The sequence below is a fragment of the Lagopus muta genome, chromosome 3, assembly GCF_023343835.1.
Source record: "Lagopus muta isolate bLagMut1 chromosome 3, bLagMut1 primary, whole genome shotgun sequence".
NCBI lineage: Eukaryota > Metazoa > Chordata > Aves > Galliformes > Phasianidae > Lagopus > Lagopus muta.
Genome location: NC_064435.1, coordinates 17,971,723 through 17,993,159, shown reverse-complemented (window position 1 = coordinate 17,993,159; position 21,437 = coordinate 17,971,723). Strand labels below are relative to the sequence as shown.

Genomic DNA, 21,437 nt, shown 5'->3' with positions numbered 1-21,437 from the left:
AAAAAGTGCCACTCTAGAAAGAATCTCCAAAACCAGGCAAGAAAACAGGAACAATCTATAATTCTGAAGCACAGTGCCCATCCAAACTGCTTAAATATGGACTATGCTAGGTTTTTCCAAGAGATGTATGTTAGAAATGCATTAGTAATGACAAGCTTCTATGACAAATGCGGAAGTACAGAAAAAAAGATTCTGATCTGGCTATTAGGGATGCATTTGTTCATACTGTATGCTTTCCATTTTCTTGAAATGCAACTTTTGCAGAAGAAAATAGCTGTATATAAAATTCCCTGCTTATAAACTCAGATGGCTCTAAAAGCCATAACGTCCCCTGGTACGAGGCAAATAAAAATAGAAGTGACATTTAAAATCCTGCAAACTGATCTAGAACGTTCCAGAATACCATTATACTAACAAGCCCCAGTACAACATAATTATAGTACTAATCTATACAAATTGGAGATAACACAGTTAGTTAAAAGTAGCCAATTTTATTCAAATGATTTTAAGATGAAACAATTGTCTTCTCCAAGTTAGACATACTTATCATACGCTTCTTATTCAAATGAAAACTGATAATTTTCCCGCTACAGAACTGTATCAATAGAATCCAGAGTCTTGAGTAGCCCAGTTAGGTGCCTAAAAACAAATAAAATAAGCATCAGTCAAAAATATGCAATACTCATTTCTTCTCCTATTAAGTTTCATACAACTTCCATCTAACAGAATCAACTTGCCAACTTCCCCTTTTTCCACTGGTGGCTGACCAACATATTTTCTACTCCTGAGTCTGCAACGCTGTTCATTTTTCTTCCAATAATACTTACCCACAAATACTTGTATCACAAATGACACTGTCAGAGGAACACTGACTTACAACCCAGTATTGTCAAAGAGCACCAATGTGTGATGGAGAGGGCGATTTAACTCTGTTCAATATTCAGAGTAATTCAAGTATAATTCACTCAAAAGATATCAGCTATTTTCATACATGTCACCTCCTTAAAAGGTGTTTTTGGATGGTGAAAGGGACCATTTAAAAGGAAGCACAATCAAATGACTGAAACAAATAATTAGACATTCTTTTTTTCTGTTTTGTAGTGAGAGGAAACAAGAGAAGAAAACAAGAACTGCTGTAAAAAAATAAACATTTGTCAATTTGGTCAGTTGGTTAACTTTTGGCACCAGAACTAGAATTGAGCATGCCTGAGGAACTAAGGAACAGGCTAGAATTACACTTTTAACATCATTCACGTTCAAGAAAAAAAAAAAAAAAAAAAAACCAAACAAAAAAAACCCACAGATTCTGAAAAATACAACTCATACTGACCTCTGATCTACCACTCTGATTCAATTTCTTCTCAATGTTCATAGCCAACATTTGGCTACGAAAAGACAGGCTTTTGGTCTTCTCAATCACTTGCTGATAAGGTGACACTGCATTGTTGCCCATAACTACATGGCCCTAAAATGCAATAAAAATAAGGAAATTTAACAGTAGTACATAAGCCTTTATTTTAATGCTCTGCTTTCGGAGCTTCTACAAAAGTTCTCTCTCACACAGAGCCAATACACAGTAGTGAAGCTTACTATAGTTTGTGGGCAAAGAAAAATGAAGTGGAACACACTACTTCTAGGTAAGAAATCACTTGGATCCATGCATGCAGTCTTACCAGCTTTGAATCCAGCTTGGCATCTAATCGTGCATTTCGAATTAGATTGACGATCCATCTTTCTGCTTCCTCAGGTGTCATATTTAATTTATCTGCCAACATACTAGAAGATAACAGGCTTATCAGAAGATCAAATACAGCCTCTGTCATGTTGATAAATATACTCAGAGCCTGTGAAATACGCATTAAACCAATACACGAAACATGGCACAGCACAAGGCTTTTCTTCACTGTTTTTATATAATTGGGAAACCTACTTTCCTTCATTTGAAATAACTTTAAAACATAAAATCCTTGTTTCCCTCCCCTTGTATTTTTTCACCTCCTTAAAAAGGAAAAATCCTGTAACTGCTTGGAATATTCTGAATAAGGAATTCATTCCTTGAAGTACGTGCTTACTGCATATCTTACCTTTAACTTATATATTTATTTATATTCCTATTAAAGCTTGCCTACATAAGAATTCCTTGAAAAATTGTCTATTACATTGTGGTGAGACTCCATAAAACAGCAACTGTTACTACAAGGGAAAAAACTGAATTCCTTTTACTCTTCTTTAAACCCAGACAGCAGACACATTTTAAGAGCAATTAGACCAGTAAAGCTGTTTGACTGTCACACAACTACCAATGAACTTTAAACTTCCAGAAACAAGGGCCACAAGAGTACATAGCTTGGTACACAATATGCTGAGTATTCATCATGCATTCAATGTAGATACACTACAGTATTCTGCAATTTCAAGGGTGATAAGCAGAGGAGGAGAACAGAGAAAGGAAAATGCTTAATGAAACAGGCACTCTTATCCAGAAATAATTCCCTCTGATGGTGTTTCCTGTGGCTTCGCAGCCAACTCCTCCAGCTTCCTGCTGGCATTTGGCTCCCAGAGTTTATTTGTAACACTCATTCTTCCATCAGCTTCCAGACTGCGTTGACAAACATGAGGTAAGGGCTGCAGACATCACCAAAACCCAGCTGGTTACGCTGGAGTTGCACAAGAGGTCAATTTCTCACCAATTTACAGGGTCTTGCTAAAACATTTTTCTGAACCCAAGAGCAATTTTATTTTATACTAATTACTGTTCTATCAATTATTAGCCAGTCCACATAGCTAGACTGCCTATTGATTCTTTATATGGTCTCTCCTTTTACACACTCTTATCTCTTAACTTTCTTCCAATTTCATTTCTGTCACAGATGAATATGAAATGAAGCAAGGAGAAAAATCAAAGTAACTTTAATACTGACCTCAGTCAGTGAAATAACAACAAATACACAACAGGGTACCTGGAATCTTACAAAGAAAAGGTAAGTAAAACCCAAAAATAGTTGCTACTGTTTCATCTGAACTTTTAATCAGTAGAGCACTTCAAAACTACAGTTATGGCAGACAAAGCAAAAGAACAGAAGACACAGATGTAAAATTTTCGTGGAATTATCAGCATATAAGCAGCAAGGGGTACTGAAATCTCAGCAGGAAGAAACCACAATTTTTTTTCCCCCCAAGTCTTTGAATTTGTGATATTAAGTACTTGACTCTGAACAAAGAAACTCTAAACTGAAAGAACAGTAGGGGAGAGCAAGCTAGGAGAATTCTCCTACTTTTCTGTAGGAGATATTAGAATCCTACTGATAACTCTGCCAGATGACCACACGAAGCAGCCACTGCCACAACTTCATGGATTAAGTTACCTACCTTTGTGATTTGGCTATGGAGACAATCAAGAATCAAGTAGCCAAGGATTTGGGTAGCATAACATGAGGTGGCTCCTGCACCAAGTTGTAATTGGGTGCACAGACTTGAATCAAGTGACTTCCAGTGGTCACTTCTAAGCCACAGCACCCAGATTTTACTTTTTCCTTAACTTACAGCCCCTCTGCACTGCAGTGGGTGTAGGTGCAACATAGGCTTGTAGGGAAGAGCTACTGCAGAGCAGAAACAATTAATTGCTTCACATCATCCAGTAGATAAGTTGTACCTTTCTCAAGAGCCACTGAAGATAAGGTTTGTTAACCGAGTAGTCTTCATCAGCATGTATGTTTGCACAAGAAATTAGACCAATCATTCCTACTTCTTATCGTGGGAGACTGCACTGCCAACTATGATCAAAACCATACTGAAAACTAGATTCTTCTAATTAGATAGAAAGTTAAGATGCACTCAAAGAATAAAGCGCACTTTAACTACTATGATGGGTTTAAGCCTAGTTTACTCCAATTATAACTTATTTTAAGCAGAACACATGGAGTACGGATGCCAGCAAATTCCTGAGCAACACATTTTTCTCTGTAGATCCAATCCTCTTACACCCACTATTTGCCAACATAAGCACAGCCCTAGAAAGTTCTTCAAACCTCAAGATGTCTTATGAGAAGGAATATATATTCTCTACACTCATGTACTATTAGTCTTGAAGGGACAAATAAGAGCTATGAATTGCTTTATCCATGTCTGTATTTTACAAAATAAGCCTACCTCTGAAGAAGCTGAGCAAGTATGTTAAAATAGTTATATGGACAAGCATACAGCACACCTCTGTGCAACTTCTGTACAGGTATTTTCTTCCTCCAACATGCACTTAAAAATCTTCAAAGTTACATAATGAAAGTAAAAGAGGGCAGAGAAGGATATAGGGAAACTTACCTGAACTTCTAACTTTGAAATTCAAATTGACTTAAGATTCTAAATATAAAATAACAGGTAACAGAACAGTCACCTTTCAGTAAAATAAAGGGCTTTTTAATGCTGGTAGTAATACTAAGACTTCAATCAAACTTTTAAGGCAAAAAAACAACCCAATTTCAGCATTTGCTACAATTAGGCTCCAGCTCAGAGTCCCCTCACAGGCCACACTGAAGCAGCCAACACCACCTTAAAGTGCCTGGATACGCAGTGCGAGGAGATAATCCTCTGGCAAAGTAACACAGCAAGAAAGCATTTTCAATCCTTCCAAACTGAATGCACTGAAGACTTATCCTAATTATAACTATGTTACAAACACCATTCTTCTACTGCACTATTAAATATGCATGTATTCAGTACTCCTGTCTACTGTATCGTGTTACATGCTGTTCAAAAAAAAAAAAAAAAGCTCTCCAGATTATTTCCACCCTTCTGTCTTAACAGGACGCTCACTTATTTGGTTCATGCTGGAAGAAATGCTATTTAAAGTTTTCCTCTGCATAAACAGAATGGTTACTGAACTTCCACACAGCCTCATATATAAATAGACCTGCTGTGTTCTGTGCACTGAAAGATAAGATACAGAAGAGAAATAAAGCATACTGAGCTCTTCAATTAAATATAGGCATATCAAAACTAATCAAATCACATTCTGAAATAATTTAATCTATTACCCCATGCTAAACATGGTATTTTAAACAGTAAACTAATTACAGGATGATTTAGCACTGATAAATTTAAAATTACAACTGATAAGGAAACTACGTCCTTTGGAAAAAAGTATCAGCTGCCTAACAGATGTAGTTAGAGAAATCAAATAAGCCTCCTATTTAGTATTTAATAAGGACATTAATATAAGTAATTTAATATATTTAATATACAGAAATAGCAGTTGAAATTGCTCATGGAGAGAGAAATGCAAGAACTCTGCTCAGCCAAACTTCAATAAAAGCATTCTGATGTGCCAGTTCCTTCAAATGAAGCCTAGAATGCACCAAGGAATACTTACGTACCCCACGGAAGCCCAAATCTAATGCTTGTCACAACTTGTGCAGAAGTTTAAGGCTTGAGTCCATCATTTTAAACACTATGACCTAGTGCAAACTATCTCCTTAGTGATGACTGATTCCACATGAAGTCACCAGAAATGATATTATGCCAGCAATATCCACACCTAACGCAATTTATTACTTTCCTCAGAACACATCATTGCAATTATGGAATAAAGACATTGCTACCTCTACTTCCAAACCACACAATGAAAACAAACTAAAATATTTTTATCATCATTTGTGGTACAAAACTGTATGAACCATAAAGCAATAAATGCTCCATAGAAGATAATGTGCCACATATCTTGAAACATCAAACAAAGCTCACTATTTTTGCTATCATTAATCATTTCTTTCAGCAGAGACACCTGCAATGCATTAAAATGCATCTTCTAGGTTCTCTACTTATCACTTCTATGATCTGAGGTCTAATAAACTTCTAAGAATGACATTTAGCCCTTAGTTTAAGAACTACTATCTAACCATCTAACTTCATTAAGAACGTGCGCCTTCACGGAAGAATATTCTTCACAGAAGAATCATTTGCAGGAGATAGCAAGACCTTATGTAGTTTCGTGTATTCCAGAAACTCCACCCTTACAGAGCTTAGTTTACAAAGACATTATTCCAGAATTCTTATTTCAAAGTCCCTTTGTGTAATACCTTGATTCAAGTATTAGTCTCCTTACAAACATGGATGTAAGTACAAAAAAGCTCTGCTCACGTTGGTTAGTTCAGTTTACTACCTTTTAAGTATGCTTAAAACACACTGCAGCAGAGTTAAGTTCTCAAAAAAAAAAAACAAAAAAAAAAAAAAAACAATCACCTTCTACCAACCTTTGCATTGAACTTAATTACTTTAAGCACCTAACAAAATACAATCATTTTCCAGATACATTGTGAAAGTAATTTTTGGGGCTTATCCTACTAGAAAAGTTAATAAAAAGTCATCCTTTCAATAAGCTTACAAAGTTCTGGAAGAATTTTCAATCAAATTCTTCTATTTTTTAAATCAAGAAGCATTAAACAGCTTCCTCAGAGGGCCAGACAAACACCACTTGTTGCTAGTAGGTCTCCAAAACAAGAGTCCACTGAATTTGATTGATTTACCAGCTCTGATTTCTGCTGTTTGGGGGATCTCTCCAATATTCTCCAGGAAAATTTTAAAGTAACATGGACATACAGAGAATGGAGGCATACACCAACTGCAGCAAGATCTCAAACATGCATAACACCATTTTTTTGCTTAGGTTTTACAATAAAGGTATTGGAAAAGTCTGCTTTTAGAATATTAGTTTGAGGAAGTAGCAGACATCTTTGCCTATAGGAATATCATTGCCTTATAGCTGGATCATTCCAGTAATGCACAGGAATGAAGATATAATTGAAAAAAGTAGTACAATCATTTTCAAGGGATGTGCAGTTAAGACATAATTGATTGACAAACCTATGGTTAGGTAAACAATTATTATATTTGCTATTATTTACTTAACACTATCATTCTTCATCAATGTGTGCAGAAATGAATGCTTGCTTGGGTGGAGAAGGGAGGAGAAAAGACAATTTGTGTTAAATTTCATTAAAATCACGTAGCTTTAAAATATGACTGCTATAATTAAAAGAAATCACCTTAGAGCTACGCATCTAGAAAGACAACTACTTAATTAGGTTTTAGTTAATGAAAAAAATCATTACATTTGATGATTGAACATCTTTAGTACAAAAGTTTATGCTGTTTGTCAATCTCACTTGCAACTGATTTATCTGTATGGCTGTATAAAAGAGCTCTCTTACCCAATGCTGATACACTGATGGATGCGACAGAAAGTCTCAAATATAAAGAGACGGGCATTCTCAATGAAGTCCTCAAGGCAGGCAACTAGGAAGAAATCATTCACAAGCACCTGCAAGCGTAAGGAGAAGAGGAACACTGAAAACAAGTGTGGAAACATGGAAAGAGTAATTTTTTTTTGGTCACTCATCTTATTTATTGATGGAACAATGTATTAGAAACTGTTCTCAGCATAATCACAGAATCACAGAATTGTAGAGGTTGGAAGGGACCTCCAGAGATCATCGAGTCCAACCCCCCTGCCAAAGCAGGTTCCCTACACCAGGTCGCACAGGTAGGCATCCAGGCAGGTCTTGAACATCTCCAGAGAAGGAGACTCCACCACCTCCCTGGGCAGCCTGTTCCAGTGTTCCATAATCCATGACGGACAAAAAAAGTCTGCATTTAAAATGACTTCCCATGAATCTGCAGATTGCTAAATTAACATTACACACTAATCTGATAACTGAGGTTACCAAAAAGAACAGGGTCTCTCAAACCTGAAGACCCCTGCAGTAACACACAAAACTTAACTACTCTCCTCTTACTTCAAGAGATTCTTCTCATTCTGTCTTACCACACAAGCCAGGCTCATTAGCAGTACAACTGTGCATGTTAAGTTCAGATAAAAGGATCACCAGCCCTTAGCAGTGAATAGAGTTACTAACCTTCTTATCTACTAAGGTAACCGATATCAGTCAAAAGAGTCAAAAAAAAAGATTAAGAACTGACAATAGTTTTCAGCTGTGAGAATCATTAACTTTTACACTAGTCAACCCAAGCACTGCTTATCTTTAACTATACTCATTTTACATGAATATACACTTACCTATCCTGATTTTACAGTGTTTTTCAATGTCACCATCCTAGAGCACAACACTCCTTGGAACAGAAGGTAAAGCCACCCTTTTCTTCAAACTGACACTAACTGAGAAGCTGAAGCTCAGCCAGAAGCACAATCACTTACTTTTTGTTCTAGGAGCTGACTAAATATAATCTTCAAGCTAACAAAAAAAACACTGGCAATGGAATTTGAGTTCAAATTTCAAGTAAGTTAGCTGGCTTTTGAGAATTTCATACAGACCTGTAGTCAAAGAAAAAAATAGAATTATAGAGCTTACTGTTTCACACTCCCTCAACTTCTTCTGTGCACCATCAAAATCAAAGTTAACATACAGGCATTCCACAAATTCTGTGATGGGGTCCCTGTATGTGTAGGACTCCTGTCAAAATAAAAAACAACTCTATTAGGAATCACTGCAACAAGTTCACTTGAATATTATGTACGTTACTCAAACAATCAGATACTGGAAAAACATCTCTTATAAGAGACACATAAATGTTTTTAATAGTCTCATTAAATAACCACAAGTGCCATTTCAGTCCTAGCATTTAGGACTGCAACCTTCAGGTTAAGAAAGCATCCATGACTTTTACTCATCTTCTATCAAGCACTTCAGTTTATTAACATATGGTAAGAACACATTCTTCCTAAATTTCAAGTCCAAATACCTGCATCATTTGATATACACAACAAGATAAGGCTTACACATATAATGCTACTTCTATACAAAGTACTCCATTTTGATATTACATAAGTTACTCAATCACAAGGCAGAACCAACATTATACACACACCTGTGAGTGTAAATTAAGATGCAAATACAACACCTTCTGGCATATCTCTAACAAACACTTTATGACAGCTAAATTCAATCTGTTACTACCAGCTTTAGTACTTATAAGACCACCAGTGATTCAGTAAGTTACTAAAAAGGCTCTTTCAGTAGTAGATGAAATATTTTTCCTTACCAGAACTGTATTTATAAACCTCATTATTTAGGTTCAACATTTAGTTTTTACACACCACTGTACTTCAAGTAATTACTGCTCATTATGTGAAAGAGCTTGGATATTTTCAGTTTAATGAAGATGAACATGTAACTACCTACTATCAGTTCAATACTTGCAGAATCTTCATGTCTTAGAGAATGGACAGACATGCCTCTTAGTACCAGCCTGCCATTAACACTGGACAAACCACTTTATTCAATGCTTCATTCCCCCCCTCCCAACAAGTTACAAGTCATCCTGCGTGAACAACTTTCAGATCCATAAAATTTAACATTATAGAATTTGATATTATTCATCTACTCTGTATAGTTCATATTATGTAATATCACTTTATTAAACACATCAACTAGTATGGTATAATTAGTGTTTAAAGGTTAACTGCTTGTATACAAACTGCATGCCGATTTCAGACAAAAGCCTTTGCAATAAACCTCTCGATCTCTACCAAGCATCTTGTTCCTTTTGTTACTCCAGTAAGACCCTAAGACTACTCATAACTGTGAGAACAGAAGCATTTAAGAAGGGCATGAAAATTTGAATGTAAATCAGCATACAAAGACCACTTTTGAAATATATCTTTTGTATAAAAAAAAAAAAACTCCTTGCAGTGATGGCTGAAAAAAATAGACTACAATTCAAAACCATTTCAAGTGTCTTGCAGAATGTTCTGCACTTACAAGGGAGAGGGAAAGTAAAACTTGATGCACATTTTACTCCTTAAGGAATGACTTCAATAAGAGGAAAAAAAAAAAACAGCACTGAATGTGTAAGCAGTCCCAGAACAAGCACATTAGAAGCAAGTTATATGATTGCAGTGAAAAGGAACAGAAACTACTAGAGATTTCAGTTCTTACCTGCTGAATAACCTTGACGAGGTCCTTCAGCACTTGTCTACGCTTTCGAACATCCTTATTTGTTATGACTGCAGTAGTGAGATATCGCAGGATATGAGGGCACATTGTCTGAATTGCATTGAGATACCTGAAGAAAAAAAAAAAAAAAAAAAAATCACAAAGTTCAGATAACAGTTCTCCATCAAAACATCACTTATGATAGACAGCTCATAAATCTTTTATACTATATGCCAGCAGTGTGCATTTAATCAAATAAAGAAGGATGATTTGCATGTTAACACTCTGATGATCTCTAGCTGGGGACAGGGGAAGGAAGACAGCAGTGCACCAGGTAGTAAAGAAAGGGCAGTTAGCACTGCAGAAGAACAGTCCATATACTGCTGATAACTTCTCAGCATTAATCTGTTGTAGGTATCATACAGGCACAACAATTTAGTTCTCACAAACAACAGTAGCGTTTCAGTTTGCATTTTTATTCTTCTCAGATTTTCCTCAAAAATCCTTTTCAAATACATCTTAACAAATCCAACTAGGTAAGTCTAAAGGGCATCATCTTCCCCTACCACCCTAAAACATGCAGTAGGAGTTTGGTATATAACAAATATTTTTTCAATTCCCCAGAACACCAGAAAAAAAAAATAAAAAAAAAATAGTGCCAGATCTTACTGTTCTACTACCTGCCTCCCTGAAAAAGGACAAGTTATACAACCCTTCCCTTTCCCCCTCTCCTCCTCCCCCCTCCAAAACATGCTTGGAAAATAAAAAACAAGCATAATTACAACTTCTGAGACAGCTTCAGGGTGTGGACTCAAGGTGTTGGACAAGACTGCATAAATCATCTTTCTTTAGTGATTCAAAAACCCCAGCAATACAGCACAACACAACTTACTGTGGTTGATAGAGAAAGAGGTCAATGATATTGTCTCTCCCTTTAGGATGGTTAAAAAACACAAATAAAGACCAATGGATGAGCCATGTTCTTTGCTGAAGAGACTGCAGTGGAGAGCTGACTGACTGAAAGAAAAAAAATACAGCAATGATTTAAACAAAGGTACTAAGACTTCAATTCTTAGAAGATCACCATGCTAATTTGAAGTTACTACTTCCCTTTTTGATCCTGAGTTGTTTCTAGTTCTTCAGACCACAGCTGAAGAAGGAATACTCCTTGGCTTCTCTACCTTTTTAGCTTATCCTCTTTTCTAAAGCATCACAACGTTTGCCATAGACTTTTTCCAGTCATGAAGCACCACAGAATAGGAACATAACCTTCATTTAAACCAACTGATATGGCACAAATAAGAATTCAAATCTATACATTGCTGGAATTGCTCCAAAGTTAACAGCAATTCAAAGGGCTGGAAAGCAAAATGTTGTGAATGAATGGATATAACAAGTAATAATCACTCATGGGATCATGACAACTAACTACCATGATTCTACCCAAAAAGCCATGGGAGTTTAACAACTAAATCAAGTTTTGGAGTTTATTACAGCCATACAGGTTCATAAAGATTAGAAAATTTCAAAAAACTCATTAACATTACTTATCTGCCACACAAAATAAAGAACAATTCTGGGAGGAGAAGAAAAAAAAAAAAAAAAAAAAAAAAAAAAAAAAAAAATCAAAGCTCCTATTAAGATTCTGGTTTAGAATAGTAGAACATCAAGTTATTTCATATATGGCCATTGAAGCCCAACAAGCAAGACAGGAAGATAAGTTCTTAATCATGTTAGCTGCTTTGAATTAGTACTGCAGTCCAGTTCTTTCAATTCATGTTCCTGGTGCCCACCTCTCACTGTCACGTGGTAAGGAAGCTAAATTGACTGAAACCTGTTTCTGATAAAAAAAAAAAAAAAAAACTCTTGCATTTTTTAAGAATATCGTTTTCCTTAGGACAGAGTATAGTTTAGATGCATACATCTACTTCCTTATATTAAAGGAACAGTATAACTCCCTGAAATTTAAGTAGCAGCTTCTCATAACGAAACCACACTCTCAAATGCTCTCATATACATCCTTGAAGCAGGTTTGGTTTCCTGGAAGTACCTTAAAAGCTCTCGCCTTTTTTATTTATTTATTTTTTTTTTTGCCAAAGCAATAAAAGAAAAGAAAAGGTCATTTAAAAAGAAAGCTTCCATATTTCTTTGCCTTTTCTTTTCCAGCATCCTTTTGCTTTCTCACCACCATTCAAGGAATGCACAACTGTCTCTAATGAAGCACAGTAAATGGCTCTTAATGAGATTTCAAGCAATTCATATCAAAATTTGAGAACTAATAAACTCTAACCTCTCACCTCACTAACATGACCAAGATCGTACTTACATTGTTATCTATCGTCTCCTTCAATCTTGTGAGGTCTTCCATGGCTGCATCCCAATTCTGCATGAGAATTTCAGATGCCAGTTTCCCCCACAGTGAACTCAGAGCATTTCTGTCTGTTGCTGGAACCTATTTTAACAACAGCAGAGTTATATTCATTTTTTTAAATTATTAACTTCTGAAAAAGAGAAGAAAAATATTTTCTGGTAATATTTTTAACTTACAGAATGTCAAACATGCACGATTCTCTCTTTAGATATATTTCTTAAAGCAATTTACATACATAAAGACAGGACTAAAACTTCTGAAGTAGAAACTAGAAAATCCTGAAAGACTCCCTGCTGCTGCAGTTCAACTTAAGAAATAATAATTAAATGTCATCTAATGCTCAGCCACTAGTTCCAGGTTTTTCATACTATGCAGAAGTGTTTCCAAACCATTAGCACAAGCCTCTTAGAAAGCAGGCTCCCAAAGAACTTGTGATAGCAGGTATTAGTTCTTATGATGTGATTACTCTAAAGCTCTTTCTGCTAATGCTGCAACAAAAGCATACTTATAGAAATGCCCAGACCAACTCTAGCTTTGCAGTAACAAGCCTGTGTCCTAGAAGGGTAGTTCTGAGGTGCTAGTCCTGCGTTAGACTAATCTGTGTTAGATTTATACAGGACTGGGTTTTGCTAGGTCACTGTGTCCAATTCTATTCACAGATCAGTTACAATAGCTTCTTCATAGATTGTCATCATACAGAATTTAGAAGAAAAGCTTTTCAGACTTAGTAAAAATATATATACATTAAAAATATTACCAGCATAAAAACAGTACTTGTTTTGAAATTATTTGACATAAGAGAATAATGCTAAACCTAGAAATAAAGCACTGAGAATTAAGGACATCTGCCCACAAATCGTTAGTACCTAACTTACTTCCTCCCTCAGCCCATGAATCACACACACAACACAAAATCACACAGAGAAGTTCAGCCTTATTATCAACATTTAGATGGATAATTCAATTCACTGTCACTCTCAACTCCATTTTCATTAAGATCTAATCTCAAAGTTACTTTATGGTTTACAATCAATTTTAAAAGTTATTGCTATTTATTCTAGCAACATTTCACAAAGCTTAGGATAAGTTCCATGGAATCACATGGGTTCAAAATGAGAACAACATGGGTTCAAAGCAACCTTAAAGCCCATCCGGTTCCATCTCTGCTGCCATAGGCAAGGTTACCACCCACCAGACCAGGCTGCCCAGGGCCAAATCCAAACTGGCCTTTAATGCCTCCAAGGATGGAGCATCCTCAGGGCAAACAGTTCCAGTACCTCACTGCTCTCAGAGTAAACAATTCAGAACTTACCAGAACCCTGAAGAAGTACAGGTATTCTGCAGCTCCAGAGTAATTGCCACATTCATACTGGAATTTTGCATACCTGTAGAGTGTATCTAGGTACTCCTGTCTAAACTGAAAAGAAACAAAGTTTTTTCCTCACTAGGAAGAAAAAAAATGTTTTTACACACCCCTTTTAATAGAAGCTTTGGAAAACCTTCAATAGCAACCATTACTATCTTTGAAAGTTATTGTGAACAGTAAGTACTATGCAAAACTACTTTAATCCACATCACTGAATTAGTGATCATGCTGGGGGAAAAACAGTTGAAGTTCTGCTATACAAAGTAAGACATGTGCTAGTTACAAGGATGTATTTTGTTTGTATAAAATGTATGCACTCAAAGACATTCAAATAGGCAAAATTTCTATTACTGAAGTATTCTACTAGCTACAATTAAGTGAGACAAGCCAAATCAGCAGTACTTTGCTGTTCAGTTGTTGGCTGTGGGGGAAATAGAGTGGAGATGTTTAGAACTGAATTCCAAAAGATACAGCAATAGAACACTTACACCATGCTTCTCAGCTAAGTAGTCAAACAGCATACGACCATCCCTAAAACAAAAAGATAAAAACTGATGTTTTCACAAAACAAACTGATTGCCACCGTGCAACACCCTGCACACCAGCCTTCAACCATTAGAATCACCTAGTGTTAATTCAGAATACTTCTCCAGAGACTGTACAAAAGTAACTGCAATAGTAGTGAAGCAACCGTTCCTAGCATTATGAAAGTTTTATGTGTTAAAATTAACAGAGTTTAAAATGAGAGCTACCAGCAAACACTACCATCAAGAAAAAGTAAGTTTTCCATTTGACAGCATTCTCAGCTTTCAGTATGAAAATTTAAACCTGATTTAGAGCTCTTCTCAGTCCTGTTCTAATTCCATAGCAATTACTCTACCCAAGCAGTCGGGAGTTTAGTAAGAGACAAGAGGGAAAAAAGCAAGTCAAACAGCTAGAAAGGAATTCTCCACCCAGTGTCAACACTTGGAAATAAGTAAGCAAACCTCTACCACAGACAGAGGCATCTGCAGGACACAATTGTTTATACCAGTGCATTTGTTAAATTCTAAACGTTTACATACAACCATATTTCTGAATTTCTTTTTATTTACAATGCATAATAAAAACAACCACTCTTATTATGACAATAGAGAAATTCAAGTGTCCTCTATACAAAAACAGGTTTATCTACAGCCAGTCTTCCATTAGTGACCCCTGGATTTTAGACATGTGATATTATTGAGCAGTTCATTTTATTAATAGCTTTTTTTTGTCTAGTATTTGCAAAGGTTCCTGATCAGCTCTTAGAACAAAATTTTAGCATGCCAGTTTTTGATCTGGTGATGTACTGCAATTACCTGGCAACAAGCACCAACACTGAATCCATACACATAGTTTCTATTTGGAAATGTATTCAACTATCCTCTGTATTGCAACAAGGTGGTTCATATTGTCAAAGTACTGTAAGAATGTTGCATTTTCTCTCTTCTAGCTCTCCCATACCTGCAGGTACCCCCTACTTCATTTCTTCTGAGAACTCACATTTCAATGGAGTAGGACAGACACAAGGACTCAAGCCTAGTTCTGAATAGCCTCTTAACTGGCATTTGATGAACACAGTTAAATCATATCTTGCTTTATAAAACTAAGTCCTTTTTTTATAAGCTAAGAATTGCAGTTCTCAGTATGACTCGCAGAAGATTTGGAAGAGCATCATCAGTTTCTTCCAGTGGAAGATTCTGCAAGGATAAGGGATGTTGACTATTTCTCTAGAAACATCTTAATATTCATTGATTATACATTAAGGAATCCAAAGTTGTCTCTTATTGATCTTTACAGAATTTAATAGTGTTCTTTAGACAGATACTTCTTTTCAGTCCAATCAAACCCATTTCAATCAATGATGTCCAATGATGGGGACCAGAACCTCCAGCAAAAAAAATAGTATTTCTGAGTAGCAGAAACCATTCTGACATGCATATTCACAGAAATCAGCAAGAGTTTCCTTACCCCCGACACGCTTTTGCCAGCAAAAGCTTAAGTACTTTCTGACTATCAAAAGAGAAAATAAATCTCCTCCCTGAAGTGCTGGAAAACTACCCAATTTCTAATGAAATCCTGTTTCATGTGTGCACTGAGACCCAATGCATTGCATTCTGCACTGATAAAGACTACATTGGATTAAAAATCCTGGAAATAACATGCTGAGTAGAGAAAATGCACATTGTTCATCTGCATGGGCCAAAAGGGGTGACTAAGCTTCTCAGCAAGTTGGGTGAGGATGGGAATAGGAGAAAAAGGATGGTAATCTGCACTTAGTTAAGTTCTTCCCTCAGTTATTTCAGGTAACTGTTCCCTTTGGGAAGACTTCTCAGAAGGATTTCAGGTTGTGCATTTCACATTCACCTAAGAAAATTCCAGAATTAATACAATTTTCCATGCCAGGAGATGCATAGAGCTCACTGACAACAGATCTAAGCACTGGCTTCACCTACAAATTGAAGTTGAGCCTTAGATGTTCCATCTAATGTGGCACGCTACTTGAATCTTAGAGTAGGAAAGCTGAACAAAGGATCTGATGAGCTTTCCATACAAGGGTTAGACACACAACATAATAACAATGGCTCTAACAAAGACAACCAGCAGTAACTTCCACTGAGTAAATACCACCCACCTTTCTGTTAAAGTCATGCAGTTAACTTTCTTAACTGTGATAGCTGAATCCTTTCTCACAGGGATTAATTAAGCTTCAACCATAAAACTCACAGTCCTTACAGGCAGTATGTAGACTCTCATCCTACTTTAATTGTTCTCCAAATCAATTAAGAAATTGGACACTTTTTTTTTTTAAAAAAAAAAAAGCAATTCCTAGCACAACCTCACATCCAGTTGGCCTGTCCAAGGCAGGGAATGGAGAGAGTAAGAGAACACGCCTGAAAGAAACATATGCTACAACACCAGAAGGATGTTCATCTATAAAGCCTCTCAAAATGGAAAGACAGCATTCTACAGCCTCCTGTGGAAGGCAGATAAAGATGATAAATGATCTGCTATGAAAAAGTAATTTCATTTTTTCAAACCTTATTTCAACTCCAAAAAATCCAGGCTGTACTGAATAATACCTGGCATTTGTCCACACTTGATTCATCTGAACATTAGTTGAGGAGATTTTTGTACAACAGGTAAAAGCAACAAGAAGCTGCTTAAGGCAACTTCAATCACCTCATCACAAACACTGCTTGCAATGGTTGAAGTAAAAACACCTTTCCTTGCAATTAGTATACAGACAGCACCCCTACCATCAACACCTAAGAAGATACCAACAAGACCTCATGAGGAAAATACATTAAAAGTTACCTAGTAGACTGCATTTGCCTTGTTGTCTCTGGATCCTCAAACATCTTGACAATAGGCTCAGTTTCAGCTTGAAGCTGTTTCAGCTGTGCAACAACAGTTGTTCTCTTCTCACGCAAAGCTAAAAAAAAAAAAAAAAAAAAATTCCACATACAGATTGAGTCTTTGCAGAAACTAACCTGTAATCACATGGTGCTGACAGCACATTTAAATAGGTTTTCTTCCAATTGCTACCTAGCTCGTCCTTTCAAGGAAGTCACAAAACCAGAGATACCTATGAACTCGTTGGCTTAACAAGTAGTCTCTACCATATGGTTTCTCATAGTGTGCACAGTTCTAATCGAACCACCCAAGAGCAGATACCTAAAATAGCCTTGGCTCAAGCTAAGGTATGTTCAGGCTTCCACTAAAGGAGAAGCACCTTTTTAAGTAACTTTGCTCATTCCAAATAAACCTGGGGGAAAAAAAAGTAAAAAACCTAAGCTATGATACTAATTAGATTTTCCTCTAACCAACCAGGTTCTAAAAGTACACTTTTAAACTATTTAACATTACACATGCTAACTCAGAACTCTTTAAGAGAAATTAGTAAGAAAAAGTGGCCATCCAAGACTTCCATGTGCAATAAAACGAATACTTAAAAGTTCAGCCCATGTGCTTAAAAAAAAAAAAAAAGACAGTAGCATCTTAGGACTGGAAATACATGCCATGGGATATGGGATCCAAGAAAGACAAACCAAGACCAAATCTTAGGAGATAAGAGAACCCAGAAGCCACTGGAGAGGGTCACACACCAGGGCACAGTGCATTACAGTGAGTCTATCAGACTTTTCTTTCATGATTTCTTTTGTAGAGGATATCCAAAGTGGATAACACCATTATAGTGACCCAACCTAAACCCAGAAGTGACTTGCCTGACAGGAAGTATTCCAGTAAGGAGAAATTATCTCCAGCTTCAGAAGAATCTTGAGATTTTAAAAAGGGAAACAGATGAAAAACAAAAACATTCAGTTAACTTACTAACAAATGTTTTTCCCTTTCCCTGTGACTGGCTGCATAATCATAAGGTGATTGTGGAAGGCAAGACATTTAAGTACACTAACTTTAGAAAACTTCTGCTACAGTAAGGTCTTAGCAAAAAGTTACTGCAAAATTGAACGAAGTCAGTAAGCCTGCAAGTAAAAAGAAATGGCACATACATACATTCTGTTAAATGTAAGCTATCTTTGCATAGGAAGTTCCACCTAAGAGTCATTTGTTCAGATTGCTTGTGAAAGCATTAGCTCTGCTACTTCCTGTTCTTAGAAAAAAAGGCCAATATCAAATAAGTCATCATACTAAGATAAGTCCTATACTTCCAAAATGCATGCAGAGCCAAACATCATTAACAAGATTAAAGTTGTTGGCCACTATGAAGGCAGTTTTCCCAATGGCCAAGTTCATCCAACTCAGGTGCAGCTATGAGCTTTCAAACCTAAAGAGCTTAACAACCTGCTTAAATACTTCACTGTAATCAGATGAAAAATATGAGACTAATTACTTTTGAAGGCGTGCTACTGATACTGTAACATTCTTCTCTAGTAGTTTAGAAAGTCTGGAGCAAGAGAAGAAAAATAAACTTTGCAGCTTTGAGAATTTAACAACCCTGAGATCACCTGATGGAACTGAAAGGTGAAGCTATCATTGTAACTGTTCCTTGAATGACAAAAGTGAAAACCTCTCATAACCTTCTCATAACCGGCACTATCAGCCCAATGGAGCACTGCATATACACCTATAAAGAACAGACAATGCTAACATACGACATATTTGATCAAAACGTTCAATCCAACATCTGTAAGTCTTAACAGTTCTACATATTTCAAAAGGGGCTGTGAGTCTTTAGTTTAAGGAACCTGGAATGAGCAAGGCTCAGGCAAAACAGCTGGAACCTGTACCCAGAAAAGCAAAAACACCTGAATTTGTTCCTCCGAAGCTGCAGCCTCGGCAAGCTGTAAACCCACTGCAGTTTAGAAAAGATTGAACAATTCCATAAGATGAACTAAAAGCGTGTAAACAGGGTGAAGTGCCTATTCAGAGAACAGCATCAGGAATAAGAAAACTCACAATAAAGATACAATGAAAGAAAAGAAATAAAGAAAAAACAAACACGAATAATGCAAGCTAAAAGTTAGTTATCTTATTTTTCTCCCCCCTAAGGTGCCATGTGGGAAAATGGATATTTTCTTCTTAAATTTTTAAAAATCTTGCAGAAGGAGATATTTTTCCTAATGATAGAACATTAAGCATTAGTTTTTGTATGTCTATAATGATGTAATTTGGACTTTCTCCTTCTAGAGAAGCAGCATTTATCTGTAGATACAAGTGATTAAGACCAGGAGTACGCAGTGTTCCAGTATTATGCATTCTTTCCTTAACATCAAAAGAAAAAAGTACTGAAGTTTGAGTGCCACATTAAGAGTACTACCAGCTATTAATTTACAAGCTAAATAAATATAAAAATATTTCTTTATCAACTGAGCAACTTACCATGTGGAATTTCATCAGAATAAAGATTTTTGTACACATCCATAGCAAAATCCACCATGTTGGTATCACTAAGGAGATCCAGTTTTCCTTGAAGTAGTTCTTTTTCATTATATATCTGAAACAAAAATCATCAGCAGATTTCTTTGAATACTGCTAAACATTTACCAATTCAAATTATCTAATTACCTTTATTGTTACCGTTCAATTTATGAATTTTGTCCAACAAAGTTATTTTAAACATCAACCTCTCAACTTTTCAAGGTCCGATACCTCTGTCGAGTGGCAGGGTTACCATAAAGTGTCTCTGTTTTTCTAGTACCAGTAAGACAATGCTAATTTCCTGCTATTTATGAATAGCAGAAACTTCAAAAGAATAGTTAGGAGACAAGTCATCTTTTTAGATGATCATTCCTAATGAAAGTAAATGAGTTACTTTGTGGGCCAAAGCAAACTATGAATTCTTCATGGAGAAAGGGGAGAGAATCCAACGTGAAAAATCTGACCAAGACTTAAAACAAACCAACCAACAAATAAAGACACACCTGTTCTGGCCCCAGAACTTAAGGAAGCACAGCTCTGATGGAAAGTTCAGTGAATGCTTTGCACAGTGCATTCTGACTAGTGTAGACTCAAGTTACTCAAGTTTAATCTCAAAAGATGCTCAAGATGAAACTTGAGTTGTAGCACAGCTTAATCTAAAATATGTCTACACCTCAGGCAAGCTGCATTGAGCTTCTGTAGTTGGGTCATTTTCTTCAAGTTTGTTTAACTACTTCTTAAAGGTCTTGGTAATAACTGAGCTATGCATTACGAATGTTAGGTCTTTAAGATTCAGGTGAGGATGTGAACTACCAAAAAACTCAAACATGCACATGTATGAAGGCTGTGTTACACTTCACTGCATCATGATCTCTCAGACACAAAACTTGAGAGGTTAAGTTCAGCTTTGAACTGAAGAGTAGTCAAAATAACACAGTGCAATAATATCTCTGCTTAACCTGTAGTGGTTCACAAATGCCAAAACACAAAAAACACCCTGGAGATGACTGTTACCAACCCAAACCCACACCCCAGACAGAAGAACTTGGCAGGTCAGGTTGTCCCATGCGTGCATGTTGGGCTAGCTTATTTTTATGGCACCTAAAATAGTACACACTTCAAAATCCAAACCTGGGCAGCCTTGCACGTTTTGCCTCCTTTTTAAGACATTGGAACTAAGTACTTTACGTAATTTTAATTGACACAAGTCCAGCGTGAAGCACCTCTGGCACAACCAGGTTTCACACCGGGATCCAGCTTCACACCCACAAAAACAACGAGGGATGGGACACGGCGGGTCCTGCGCTTGGTCTGAGCGCAGAAATAAAACCAGAGCGGCAACGTTCTATTGCAGAGGCCGGTAAGTAACGCCGCCCGCACCGAGGGCCCCACGGCCCAGCGCCGCTGACAGCCGTACCTGGGGGGCGGCCCCCACCACCACAGAGCGACGGAGAGTGAGCGGCCACGCGAGGCACAGCTCCCGCCCTCCCGCTTCCTCCCTACGCAGCGCACACCCCGAGCCGGCGCAGGGCCGGGCCGCGCCCACAGGGCCCCGGCGAGGCAGAGGCACCGGCGGCACCCGGCACCGGGGCGGGCGCCGATACACCGTTCCTCGCCGCTCGTCCGCTCCAGAGCCGGCTCCCTCGCACTTAGAGCACGCGCGTACCTCCTTGACAGAGAGGAACTCCAGCAGCGGGAAGACCAGGTGTCGGTCCAAGAAGTGCGCGATCTTCGTGGTCAGGTCGTACTCCGCCATCTTGGTGCGGGAAAGAAAGAGGCGGGGCGAACGCCGGCACGCGAGGAAGCGGGCCGTGACGGCCTCTCTTAAGGGCTGTGCGCCTGCGCGGGATTG

General features: G+C 37.3%; 1 protein-coding gene across 2 annotated transcripts; it reads right to left on the bottom strand.

Annotated features, from left to right (window-relative positions):
* Nucleotides 1-475: 475 nt before the first annotated feature.
* On the bottom strand, nucleotides 476-21,397 carry EIF3E (eukaryotic translation initiation factor 3 subunit E). Of its 2 annotated transcripts, XM_048938747.1 has the most exons (14): nucleotides 21,252-21,397; nucleotides 19,547-19,661; nucleotides 17,932-17,982; nucleotides 17,021-17,138; nucleotides 14,170-14,212; nucleotides 13,628-13,732; nucleotides 12,271-12,396; nucleotides 10,837-10,961; nucleotides 9,948-10,074; nucleotides 8,361-8,462; nucleotides 7,203-7,312; nucleotides 1,674-1,776; nucleotides 1,331-1,465; nucleotides 476-639 (listed from the first exon to the last, which is right to left on the bottom strand). In XM_048938747.1, the coding sequence occupies exons 1-14, from the start codon at nucleotides 21,339-21,341 to the stop codon at nucleotides 601-603; spliced, it is 1,389 nt and encodes a 462-aa protein (XP_048794704.1). In that variant the 5' UTR covers nucleotides 21,342-21,397; the 3' UTR covers nucleotides 476-600. The 2 variants fall into 2 exon arrangements, with proteins under 2 accessions (XP_048794704.1, XP_048794705.1); XM_048938748.1 differs by lacking the exon at nucleotides 17,932-17,982 and having other exon boundaries at nucleotides 21,252-21,393.
* Between the last annotated feature and the right edge of the window lie 40 nt (nucleotides 21,398-21,437).

Coding starts and splice junctions, on each gene's coding strand:
- EIF3E (XM_048938747.1), bottom strand. CDS start 21,341: ATGGCGGAGTACGACCTGACCACGAAGATCGCGCACTTCTTGGACCGA. Junction 13,733..14,169: donor ACTTAGCTGAGAAGCATGGT/GTAAGTGTTCTA, acceptor GTTTCTTTTCAG/TTTAGACAGGAGTACCTAGA. Junction 7,313..8,360: donor AGTTGAGGGAGTGTGAAACA/GTAAGCTCTATA, acceptor TTACGCTTGCAG/GTGCTTGTGAATGATTTCTT.